The sequence below is a fragment of the Pimephales promelas genome, chromosome 3, assembly GCF_988280905.1.
Source record: "Pimephales promelas chromosome 3, fPimPro1.hap1.1, whole genome shotgun sequence".
NCBI lineage: Eukaryota > Metazoa > Chordata > Actinopteri > Cypriniformes > Leuciscidae > Pimephales > Pimephales promelas.
This window is the reverse complement of record NC_142771.1, coordinates 12877912-12891108: the sequence shown is the minus strand read 5'-3', so window position 1 is coordinate 12891108 and position 13197 is coordinate 12877912. Positions and strand designations below refer to the sequence as shown.

Genomic DNA, 13197 nt, shown 5'->3' with positions numbered 1-13197 from the left:
ACTCTGGATTCTGATAGAGGGTCGTGAGACTTAGACCTGAGTGCAAAAATGGAGGCTCTAGACCCTCCCAGAGCTAAGATATTGAGATATTTATAATGGCATAAATGCTAAGTGGGATCTCAATATCTCAGCTCTGGAAGGGTCTAGAGCCTCCATTTTTGCACTCAGGTCAAAGTCTCATGGCCCTCTATCAGAATCCAGAGTTTCAAGAAGATTGGAGAAACTTTTTTTTTTTAAATATTATTTATATATAAAATATTTATATTTATATATAATATAAATTATATTTAAATCTATATACAGTATATACATGAAAATATTTCATATATATATATATATATATATATATATAAAATAATTATACACAGTGCACCCACATATATTATGTAAACATAAACTTTTATTTTGGATGCGATTAATCGCGATTAATCCTTTGATAGCCCTAGTTTTTACTATGCTTTAACACATCAAAATAAGTTGGTTTGAATAAAAAAAGTCAGTTTAATGTAAATTTAAGTTAATTAAATTAAAAAGAAATATAAAGAAATGACTTAAATATCTAAGTGTAGCGAGTAGATGAATTTGTCATTCGCTTGACGTTTAATGGCCTCTGTAAAGACCTTATGCACTAGAAAAACAAGCACGCAGCCATCTTTAGATGGCAAGCCCAGAGCTGGACAAAAGGCGGGAAAACTGTGAAAAATCACCACAGACGTTATTTCATGCATCTCACCCAAAAAACAATTAAAAAAAAAACCCATTAATTTCAGATCGATCCAACCGGAAGTGCTAAAATACAACTCTTTTAGGTTTTGTCTGACAAAAATACATCATCCCTGCCACTCTCTAGAGTAGACCACCTTAACAAGAACCTGTTAATATGAACGGCTCTTTACACATAATGAAATGCTGACCTCTACTGGTCATATAGAGTTAATTACAGTCCCTGAAGGTGTGGTTTCTGTACTTCTGTAGCTGGGCTCCTGGATTGGATTCACACTGATGACCCAGTGTGTGCCCGTGTTGTTCTTCACTGTGGTGGGATTTATACAGATGACGATTTGGGCCAAAGGAAAGCATCGCAGCTACCTGAAGGAGTTCAAAGAGTATCCCACACTGCGCTCCCCAATCCTACCTTTCATCCTATAGCAGGAAAACACACCACTAAAAAAAAAACAAGATTTTCTTTTTCTTTCTTTCTTTCTTTACAAACATTTTGCTAGTTTATACATATACAGAAAGTCTTAATATATATTATTGTATGAAATAACTGCAGTAAGTAATGAGACACTGTAATGTTGTATTTATATCAGGTAAAGTTGCTCTATTTTAATAATCATAAATTAAAAAAAACATTTTACTTTTCATATACACGATTTGCAGAAAATTGTGCAAATGTGTAGGAACACAAACAATTAGCAGACAAAGTACTACAACCTAGAAATCCAAAGAGACTCTTTTTGTCTGTGGTGAGAAGCCATGATGTGAATTAAAGACTGCCTTTATCTTGAGGCAAATATAAGACTTCGATTCATTCTTCAGAAATGACTTCATTTGCATGTAGCAGAAATAATGTATTTCCAAGCAATACATCTGACGTGGCAACAATTTTATGCTATTGCTTTTTTTGATTGTGTGAATTTATGGTAATCTTTTATCAGATTGGCTTACTTTACCTGGGTTAATTTGATGAACATGTCAAGGGTATATTTCAAAGAAATGCATATTTAGCCTCTTTTTTAAGACCATTAAAGATCTTAAGGGGTGCTTAAAGGGGTACTCGACTCGGCGCATATACATCTATGAAGTCGGTGCAGTAATAATACATTCTGCCATACATTATAGTAATCCATTTCTTTTACACACTTATTAAAGAGCAATGTTTTATTTTGTGTCACCATTCTTTTACACCATTCGAGTTACACTACTCGTGTAACTGTATTTAAATAGGGAAACATAATAATAGGTGGTTGGAGACATAGCTAGTAACTCGCTCCATGTCTCTTCTTGGCAGGCGCGATGCACAACAGAAAAGATTAACGCCACAACTGCAATTTCAGATTCTGAAACTGGAATTTATTTCCTAACTTTGCATGTCCATTTAAAGACTGCAGTAAAACGTCGCTTAACATCGTACATTTAATGGGACAGGAACACAATGTTTATACAATATTGCTACTCTGTAAATTATATCTGACAATAAACACTGGTGAATGAAAAGCTCCACCATTGAAACAAATAACACTTCTACTAAGATGAATGGTCCCATCAGCCCTGTGAGGGACGAACAGACGGACGCCGACACAGGACAGAACAGAAGACAGGGCTGAATCATGCGGCATGTCCTCACCAGGAAGAAGAGAAGATCGGCTGAGGAGGATTGTGCAAATCAAGTCTTAAAGAGTTAAAGTTTCCCCTCATTTCATGGCCGGCTCTCTGAACCAGGAGCATTTCAGTCCGTTTGGCTGAAAACCAGCACTATGAGAAGAGGCGGCTGTCCTCCTGAAACTGGCTTCTCTGCAGTACCTTCACATGATTCTCATAGATTTTGAGAGCGGGGCCGAGTCTGATCGATAGACCAGTCAACACGTCACTGCGCTGCATCAGCAGTAAGGACTTCCCATCTATTTCCTGTCGGAAGATACAAAGGTTACTGGAGATCTGCGGCACCGATCCAAGACATTTAACACATTCTGAGACATTCTGAATATAAAAAGAGATGGTCTACAATAGCGTTCAAGGGTTGTTTTTTCTCTCGTTTTTGTTTTAAAGAAATCACTACTTTTATTCAGCAAGGACACATTAAAACAATCAAAAGTGAGAGTAAAGACTTTTTTTAAAACTTTATTCATCAAAAATTCTGAAAAAAATGAGCAGCATAACTGTTTTTCAATACTAATAATCATCAGAAATGTTTCTTGAGCATCAAATCATCATTTTAGAATGATTTCTGAAGGATCAAGACTGGAGTGATGATGATCACAGGAATAAATTACAATTTATATTATATTCAAGTAGAAACTAATTTTAAACTAATAATATTTCACAATATTACAGTTTTTACTGTATTTTTTATCAAATAAATGCAGCCTTGGTAAACCTAAGAGTGTAGTCTATTGCTTATACTGTAGCATGTTTTTCTTGGCTAATATCATCGTATGGTCATATGATTGTAATATCGATTGATAAAAGTATTAAACACATTTAAAGTCCCCGTGAAATCAAAATTGAACCTATTTACTTTGTTAGCGCATATTACTAGTCTTGTGGTGAACAATTAATCCGTGCAAGTAAAAATATATTAAAAAAATGTTTTACCTTGGTAATCTTTAATCAAAATCTGAAAAGTTACTTCCGGTCTGGAACGGTTTCTTTTTCTGATGACGTAGGTTTCACAGTTTGGGTGGGGAAACGCTTAACCACTCCCCTCAAACCGTTAGTTTACTATGAGCGAGAGATGGAGAGGAGGAGCGCTAGAGTAAAACCCTGCCCTCTGTTCAATATTCCGTTTCACTTGGAAATACGTCACAGCACTGGAGAAAAATCGTTTGCGACTTCCGGTTCACGGGGACTTTAACTCCTATTGATCCTACTACTTTCAAAAAGAAAGAAAAAAAATTGCAGTGAATCTTTTAGTCAAACTAGTTTTTGAACATCTATAAGTTGAATTTTAATGGCACTGTTTATTGGAGTGACAAACTTTGGTAAAAATAGTAAAATTATCTGAAAAAAAAAAAGTCAAATATTCATTGGGGTGGTCAAAAGTTTGTTACCAAGTCGATACTGAAGTTTTTAAAACGTAACAATATCTGCCGTACTGGTAGTATTGAGTATCGTGTCAGTCCGGTACCCGCGGACTTTCCATATTTGTGTGAACACACCGTGAAAAATGTCAAAGGTTTTTATTTTATTTACAATTCTTTTTACAGCGCTGAACATGGTAGCCAATCACAGACATATCTGTTGAGAAACTGAATGCAATGGCCAATCAGAGGTGTTTAAATTAGTCAGAATCCATTCCGTTGAGTGGTGAAGGAATGATGTCACAACCTGCGCTCAGTGCTTGTTCTGTAACCGTATGTAAATAAAATAGTTACCATACTTTGTGCTATGGTACCAAAATAACAATAATACAGATAAATACAGAAATTGGTACGGACTAGAGAATTTATCACAATGTGTACAAAAAGGATGTTTGACTTAAGGTTTTGTTTTGTAATAACTATTATTGTATTGCCAGTGTTGTTTTCCAATGATAACTCTGATTAAAGAAATAATGTAAAACAGTTTGTTTTTTTCACTCCTGCACCTTTTCATCATTTAAAATCTGGACAAAGCACTTAAAAAGGTAGTAAAATATTTTAGAGCTAGAAACTGGAAATAGCAATTTAAAAACATCCTAATAATTGTCTTTCCAAGGCCGTGGCAAGTCTAAAATCAGCATAAATAAATTTAAAAAAAAAACACAATTTTTCTGGCATTTATTTTTCTGGCACTTTTTTCTTTCTTTAGATTTTTGGGTTAACTATAACTAGCACATATTCTTGACCGGTTTGTTTGACTACAGCACTAACCTGTGTCCTGAAAGCCAGCGCCTGCTCAGGGAAACCCACGGACGTGAAGTAACGGGCCACATCGGCCACGCTCCAAAGCAGAGGGTCCTGCACAACTTCTTCCTTCACCGCTTCACTGAGAATGGACAAAAACAGCTTCAAACCTCAAAGTTCATGAGCAATGCAGACTAGGCTACTCCATATCACAACAATAATATATTAACCAATGGTGTGAGTTTGAGGTGGTACTACCTGACAAATGGCACGTCCTAAAATACGTTCTAAGAATGTTTTGATAAAGTTATAGAAACGTTATTTCTGAATGTTCACAGAACGTTCAAAACATCCAGTTTTTAAATGTTTTATTTGTGTTTATGTGAAGATTAGCAAAGAAGAGTAAGCGAACGTTCCATTTGATGATTTAATAAACATCATAGGACTGTTACTTTTTGAATTTTGAATGCTTTGAAACAAATAGAAATGCATTAAAAAAAAAGTAATGAAAAAAAAAATAATGTTCTGAGAGCATTATTAAAGACCAGGTAACTGGAAGAAGGTTTTTTGTCATAACTTTGAGAGAAGCTTTCCAGAATGTTAGCCAATGTTCTGCGAAGGTTCCCTGTTAGCTGGGATGATGACGTGTTTGAAATCATTTATTATTTGTCCAATTGTGCTTGATGCCACAGAAATGCCACTCTAGAACTTTAGGTCTTGATATTTCAGTGTTTATTGCCAAAGATACAAAGAAAATGTTAACTTTCACTCACTTTTCATTATTCATCTCTCCATTGTTAATCGTTTCTTCCTCTATCGTGCTCTTGGGCTCCTTATTGCACATTTCACCTGTGAAAGCACAATTTGAAAAAAATATATGTACAATGAGTTGATAGATTTGGTGCTGGTTCAGAAATGAATGGGGACTTGGGGCAAAAATGCCACTACAATGTCCCCCAAATTCAAGATGCACAAATAAACGAAACCTATCATGACTGTTGCGATTGAAGTGAAGTGTGAACATGATTGAATAGTGTTGATTTTGGTCATACATTTAGATTTCGCATTTAGATTTTTTTTTTTTTTTTGCAGCATTGAGCATTACAACCAATCACTCGCATTTCTGTTGAGCACATGAAAGCATTGGCCAATCAGTGACGTTTACATTAGTCACAGGTGAAAGAACAAACGCTCACTAACTCACTTTATTCCTAATTTGAATAAACGTTTGTTTTTCTAAAAAAAAAACAACCAATGTGAAGTCTTGATTTTCTAATGCAAAACTAATTCACAAACAGTTTTTGTTTTGTTTTGTCTGTGCAGACTACAGGAATATGACATGCTGTTTCCCCAAACACAAACTTTTTTTTGTATTCTATTAATTGACAATAATTATCATTATTACAATATCAAGAGTAATAAATTGACAGTAATCTTTGTAATAAAACTGCAACCATACTCTGTAATGTTATTTTTTTAATTTTATAATGTAGTATATTCTTAATGTAGGCTATTCATTATGCATTTATATTGTAAATACACACATGAGCAGCAATAAACAGTCTGAGTAAATAAACATAAATGCTATTTCATAAGCAGCTTCCATTCCAACTTTGAAATTATATGATAGTTTTCATTGATGTTTATTATTTTTAACAGTCTATTATTCTCATTAGTTGTAGAAATTGGTTAAATGTAAGTATTTGACATAAACAAGATACACATAAAAAACGACAACACAGATACATAAACATAAAAATTACCCTGACAAAGGTAAAAAAATAAAAAATAAAAAATAAAAAAGCCTCTGGAAATTACTTCCAGGGGCAAAAATTGGTCCTTAAAGGTGCAGTAAGTGATTTATGAGAAACACTGTTGATATTTGAAATTGCTTCATTGCTCCGCCCCCAAAATGCATGAACACGCAATGCAAGAGTGGATATTTATCATAGCTGAAGAGGAGCAAAATAATGCTTGGTATAATAATAATCTTGGTTCTGTGACTTTCCATGCATGTTACAGCACCGAGTGCCAGCAAACCAATGTTACTCAAGTATGTCTGTTTTCAGGCCTCAGCCTGATTCAGTCTCTCCAGCGCAGGAAAGAAACTCTGGTTATCTGATATTAACATGGAGCTCTTTCCTGATCATAACCCTACATTTTCCAGTGATATTCCTCTGAGCTTTTATCTTTTGTAATGTCTCTCAGCCATCTCTCTTTCTACAATCTTTCTTCAAATCTCTTTCTTGCTCACTCTCTCTCCCCCATCATAAGTGACACACCCCCTGCAACTGATTGGCTCACTCTCTCTCCTCCCCATCATGAGTGACACGCTCCTCCTGCTGATTGGCTCACTATCTTTCCTCCCCCATCATGAGTAGACACACCCCCTACTGCTCAATTGCTCACTCTCTCCTCCCCCATCATGATTGGACACGCCCTCTACTGCTGATTGGTTCACACTTCCTCCTCCCCCATCATGATTGGACACGCCCTCTACTGCTGATTGGTTCACACTTCCTCCTCCCCCATCATGAGTGGACACGCCCCCTTGCTGATTGGCTCACTATTCCTCCTCCCCATCATGCATGGACACGCCCCCTACTGCTGATTGACTATCTCTCCTTCTCATATTGAGTAGACACGCCTCCTACAGCTGATTTGCTCACTCTCTCCTCCCCATCATGAGTGGACACGCCCCCTCCTGCTGATTGGCAACAAGTGTGTTATGCTGCTTGGTCACATCCACTTTCAACAGTGTTTCTCAGAAATTGCTTACTGCACCTTTAATGGAAAACGTAATTTCTGACCCTGATACGTTATGGAAGTTAAGGAGAACAGGTACAATCCTCACCCTCCTCAGCATGATTAGAGACAGCGTGAGGCCCTCCGTCTGCCATCACCGCCTCGTCCTGAAGACAGACACGCACAATATGACACAGAGACGCAGAGGAACATGACAGATGTGCTGTGACTGGAAGCAGGACGGATGTGCTCACCGGCGTGACTGGATCAGGGGTGGCCACGCTCTCCTCCACCCTCGGCTCCTCCTCGGCTTTAAGAGCGGAGAGACAGATGGCCGCTGCCTCTTGCAAGGACTCCACGGACCCTGTGGGCCACAATGACAAATACCGTCAGCTGAAATCTCTTCATGTCGAACATTTACGCCGTCAAAATGTGTGATTGAATGTTTTTGTCTTTGGACTTTTACTTCAAATTTTCTTCAAAGTTTTAAAACAAAAGCTGCTGCTCTCTCTATGTTTTTCCGTCATCATAGATCGTGTTCATGTGTAAATAGCGCAAGCTTATTTCATCTATTAGTTCAAAAGATCTGAAAAAGCCCATAGATTAACTGACCCATAGGACAAAAGTCAGGACAAAAGTGGTTGAAAGTGGACAAAAGATACAGATTAAAACACCAGGTGTAAACGGGAATGTGTTTCTCTAGTCTACTTGTGATGCAATCGACCAAAAAGCATCATAATACCAGCTATAAACAGGGCCTCTGATTCTCAAACAATTCTATTAATGAAGTTTACCGACTAACATTCGGCTATACTAGTAGGATGCCAGCTTTAACTGAGGGTGCATGAAATGGAAGATCTTATATTTTCTGTTCCGATGTACTGTATATCCAAATGAAACGACTTCTCGAACAAGAAAAAATGTGGGGCGGGGCTTGGTTTTGTCCATAAGTAGTTGATTAGAGAGTTGATTATCTCATTTGAGTGACACGTCGCTCCGCCCTCACACCAGTAAACACATTATCAGAGAAGAGCAGAGATGGAGGGGAAGTTATTCTGATTAGATATTATAAGGAAAACCATAACGTTAAAGTCCCCATGAAATCAAAATGGACAATTTTATTTTTTATGTATGTTTTTATATCGCAGTTTATTGTAAATGATTCATCTGTGAACATCATTATTTTTCTAATTAATTTCCCTATAATATCTAATCAGAATAACTTCCGCTCCATCTCTTCTCTGATAATGTGTTTACAGGGGTGAGGGCGGAGCAACCTGTCAATCACATGAGATCCAACAATAGCAAACTACAACTATCTAATCAACTACTGATGGACAAAACCAAGCCCCGCCCCACATTTTGTCTTGTTTGAGAAGTCGTTCTCAACAGGAGAGAGAAGATCTTGCATTCCATGCAGACTTTATCATGTTAATTTGCAGTATGGTTTCAAAAGATTGATTCTGTATTTTAACTAATGCATGTAAATTAGCATCTCAGTTTAAATGCTGGTTAGTTTGGTGTTTTATCTTCAGTAGTACGTACCCGTGTCCTGTTGGGCTGCTGGTTGTATGTGCTCAGGCAGAGTGTAAGCGCTGTCGGCGTCCTGCCTCAGAGCATCATGGGTAGGAGAGTTCTTTGAGGAAGTGGGTGAAGGAACAGGAAGACTGGTGTTACTGCTGGTGACGGGACTCATGCTGATGCCCGAGTCAGCGGTGCTCTGAGCGCACATGGCGTCCAGACTGCTCTCATCGCCCTCCTCATCCATACTGCTGTCCATTCCTGCCGTCATCGACATCTCGTCCTAAAAAGATTGCAGGATTTTATTTTACTTGATCAGTCTGCCTACAATCCAGTGCAACATGAGGCTTCAACAGAACGCATCACGTGTGCCATCTGAAACTGTTTTTAACAGTTTTCATAACTTATATATAGATAAATACATAACATTTTTTCAAGATGAATCATATGAAGCAGCACAGCGGTTTTCAACACTGATAATAATAGCAATGTTTCTTAAGCATCAAATCAGCATATTTTTACAGGGGTTTTCAAGGTGCAGAGTAGGGTTGGGCGACATGACGATCGATAAGAGATTTTTCTATATAGTTTATCTGTATAAATACATCCATGCACTATTGGACTGCTTAAACACGATAGAGCAGCAAAGAAACATGGATGAATAAGAAGAAAGTGCGGGTCATGCTTGATGAGGAGTTATTAAAAGAACAATAAACCTTCACTGAGAACAGAATTTAGTACCGGCTTTCTGTGGTGCACATCTGAAGTGCATGAGTGCTGAATTATTGCGTTTGAAAGGGAAAAATACACACATTTATGTGTCAAAATGCCGGTCTTGGCGAATATTCATGTAAACACAGTCAGTTATGTCTAAAGGGAAAATAAACAGTTGGGCCAAATAGATTCTAAATAATTATCAATACATTGAATAAGTGCATAAGATCTTAAATTGACTGAAGTCTTATAGGCCGCATCTACTTTATATGGTTCAAGTGACCCAATTACTGATTTTTTTCCTCCCATGGGGCACAGATATGACCAGGGCTTGACATTAACACAGCGATATACACACACAAACCCATCTCTCCTCACTCACTCGCTTCATTTGCTCCAGATGAATATTGTTACTGTTACAGGGCTTGAATTTTGGCATGAGATTGTGTATAATTTTAGCCATTCCGGCAAATTTTCTGCTCACATCCAAAGGTGCGGCACATTAAGAAGCCTCTCAGTACTAAATAGTGTTCTTTTTTGCTCCTTATTGCGCTTAAACAGTCAAATATACAAAATAATGACAAAATGCCAGTCTTGGCCGGTCACATAAACACAGTCAGTTATATTTGAAGTGAACGTAAACAGTTGAGAAAGAATACACATTTGTAACAGTATAAAGGATCCATGGGTCAGGTCTTAAAGTGACATCAGCCTAATATACCTGCTGCCAAATTATGAGATAATATTAAAAAGAAAAAAATATGGCAGTTTTTCCCCCGTAGTATCGATGCCAAAATTGTGTCCAGTGAAAATGCTGAGTTGCTGGTAACTTAGGAAAACCACAAGCCACAGTTGCAGGTGAGCAAAAAAGTTAATGTCAAGCCCTGGATATGACCCACGAACGAGCAAGCCTGAAAAAGGCACATGGATTTCGATATTCTCCAATTGGTCATTCATGTGGAAATAAATCTTGCAAGAGGACAGATCAGATATCCTCCTGTCAAAATGAATTGTACGCCATTGAAAAACCGACAGTGCTGAACGAACTATGATCACATTACTGTTTTTTTTTTAATGGCGGCTAAACCCAACGTTTTGCTGACCTATAATGATGTTGTGGAAAGCAAATGCTTGCATTATTATCATTGTGTCTTTGTCCAATGCAAATCAAGCTATTTTTACTTCCTTTTTGGCATAAGCTCTTCCAGATCTGTACGTCTACCTGGGGTTGTTTCGCCAAGTTTATAGTGTAAATGCAGATCTCCAATATGGGTCACTTTTAAAAGATGTAATCTGGATGTCAAAATAATTCGATAAATCGAAATTGGGAATCAAGAGCTGCAGCGTAAATGCAGCCATATAGGCCTACCTGCTGCATAAAAAAAAATTCACTACTTTTCATCGAATATGTTTTATATCTTATGTATATGTAATTCATAGTGCAGTTCATACTATGCTGTTTCATTGGGGGGATTTGCCGTTTGCGTTGTTTTTGTTTCTTTCATTATTTTGTTTTTAATAATTGTGTAAAAAAAAATGTCTGAAACGCCTATAATTTAATGGCAGTCTCCCATTATGTCAACTTAACCCATATAATGTGCCAACATGTCTTGTTAAGGGTTCAGTGAACCGTCCTGGGCAATAACAGAGGAATGTTCAATAGCCCAGAAATATTTTCACTAAAAATCATAAGCAGCCAGGCAGGAGGAATAAAGAAAACATCTATTAGCATTCACTCAGTGGCTGAAAACAGGACTGCATGCAGCTTAGCAATACATTTAAACGAATATATTTCGATTATCGCACTTTGTGATTATGCTCAAAAACCGCCCCACTGCAAAACTGGATTACCGTCGAATCGAGCTTTAGTGTCTGGTGTCTGAAGGCCGCGCGCACTGTTTATTCAGACAGAAATTCCTCGTCGCCCGTCTTTTCCTACACTTTGAACCCCAGGTTTTGGCGATGATTGACGCTATGATATTACTACCAAAGCAGGAAGCATAGCGAAATAACTTAGTAATACAGTATGAGGCGAACATTAGAGAGTGAGATTTCTGAACGGAGGCGCCCTGCCTGAACTCGCGCGAGTCGCGGTTCTCCTCCGCGCGCCCTCAGAGTGAAATGGGGCGGGCTCATGAATATTAATTAGCGTAACCTTCTCCAACAGCATATCAGAACGAAGCGAGCGGGCTCATGAATATTAAGTTACGTAACGCTCTCTAGTCGCATAGAACGAACCGAAAGGGCTCATGAATATTAAGTGCGCGGGCGGTTCTTCAGCGGCTTGACAGAGAGAAGCGTGGCGAGTTTATGAATATTAATTGAAAACGCCACAGGCGAACTTCACGCAGCCTAGTTAATATTCATGAACCCGCCCCGCTTCGCTCTGAGGCGCGCTGCCTGTCTGAGAGAAGCGCGTCCCAAAGCAAGCCAATGTTAAACGTGGCTATAGCCGACATTTTCCTCCTTTAAAACACATCCAAAACTAACGTTCCCCGTAGTGCACATGATTAATGAGTAGCGCAAGTTCACGAGCAGCAATGACGACTTGGTTCGCACTTCGCGTGCACACACATAAAGGATCGTCTAGATCAGCCCGTGCAATGACTTGCGCTTCAATGATCTCTATAAATTATCGTATTTACTTTGCCACGACCCCTACAAGTGGACAAATGCGGTCTCCCGGTAGTAAATATTCGCTATGGCAAGTGCCTCCAGTGTCGCTCCTTGTGCGAAATGCGTCAGTCGGCTGATCAGTGATGTTTTGGTGACTTTTCCACCGCTAGTTTGGATCAACGGACAACGATTTTATCGCTAAAGTTGAGTTATGGGACTGTCTGCGCTCGAACGAAAACTCGCTCCGAAAGATCTCGACCTCGCAGAATCAGATCAAGCGCTTCCATTGTTGGCGATTTTCCGACGCTCATGAAGGTTCGTGCCGCTCCCCGTCTGCGCCAGTCCGCGCGCGCGTGTGTGTGTTTGTGCGTGCGTGCGTGCACTTGCTTTCATGTTTCATGCGCCAGAACAGTTAAACTAGTGACAAAACACCAATGATTGCCATTGCGGCTCTGTGGTTTTAGCCGGAGCGCAGCCGCTCTTTTCAGTGCGCCAGCGCTCGGTTAAGGTTTACTTACTTCCATATCCTCCATGTGATCCTCATCCACGGGACCCAGAGCGCTGTCGCCGGCGCTCCAGTCCGCGAGAGAAGGCTGTTTCACCGCACACTTGCTCTGCTCGGTTTTTCTCCTGCCTCTTAGCACCTTTGCCGCGTTGCGATAGGACACCGAGCCTTTATAGTTGACTTTCAGCACCGTTTGCTCCTCTATCAGTTTCTCTAGTTCTGAACGGGTTTGGTCCCAGTCCGAGCCGTATCGTCTTTTAACCATTCTGCAAATTCTGTCCAGGTCCGGTCGCGCTTTTCTCGACCGCAGCGAGTCTATGGAGCCCAGGATCCATTCTCTGTACGGCTTGGACATTATTCCTAATGGGCTTCAAGCTTGATAGAGTGGATGAAGTGCGTCAGTGTTGCCTTCGACGTGACGCTCGCAGTCTTTCGAGTCGCGGCGCGAGCGCGCTGGAGAAAAAGAAAAAAAAAAACGGAAACATACTGTACGCGTGCGTTGATCACATTGAGCGCTTAAGGTGGAATGCGCGAGATGCGCGTCCCGCC

At 39.2% G+C, this 13197-nt stretch overlaps 2 protein-coding genes across 2 annotated transcripts in view; one reads left to right on the top strand and one right to left on the bottom strand.

Annotated features, from left to right (window-relative positions):
* tecra (trans-2,3-enoyl-CoA reductase a) overlaps nt 1-1215 on the top strand; it is a 47831-nt gene extending 46616 nt beyond the window's left edge. The window contains exon 11 of the mRNA XM_039685647.2: nt 976-1215. Within this exon, the coding sequence (XP_039541581.2) occupies nt 976-1149 (174 nt within the window). The 3' untranslated portion in view covers nt 1150-1215. The remainder of the gene's footprint in view (nt 1-975) is intronic.
* Nucleotides 1216-2049: 834 nt separating this feature from the next.
* samd1a (sterile alpha motif domain containing 1a) lies at nt 2050-13146 on the bottom strand. The gene is made up of 7 exons (XM_039688904.2): nt 12662-13146; nt 8838-9096; nt 7547-7656; nt 7402-7459; nt 5321-5396; nt 4575-4689; nt 2050-2631 (listed from the first exon to the last, which is right to left on the bottom strand). The coding sequence occupies exons 1-7, from the start codon at nt 13001-13003 to the stop codon at nt 2479-2481; spliced, it is 1113 nt and encodes a 370-aa protein (XP_039544838.2). The 5' UTR covers nt 13004-13146; the 3' UTR covers nt 2050-2478.
* Between the last annotated feature and the right edge of the window lie 51 nt (nt 13147-13197).

Bases quoted from the DNA above. Each gene is read 5' to 3' on its own strand.
- samd1a (XM_039688904.2), bottom strand. From the start codon at position 13,003: ATGTCCAAGCCGTACAGAGAATGGATCCTGGGCTCCATAGACTCGCTG. The intron at 7,460-7,546 runs GTGAGCACATCC...GTCTGTCTTCAG, and splicing joins CCCCTGATCCAGTCACGCCG to GACGAGGCGGTGATGGCAGA. The intron at 4,690-5,320 runs GTGAGTGAAAGT...GTCCATTCTCAG, and splicing joins GGAGAGATGAATAATGAAAA to TGAAGCGGTGAAGGAAGAAG.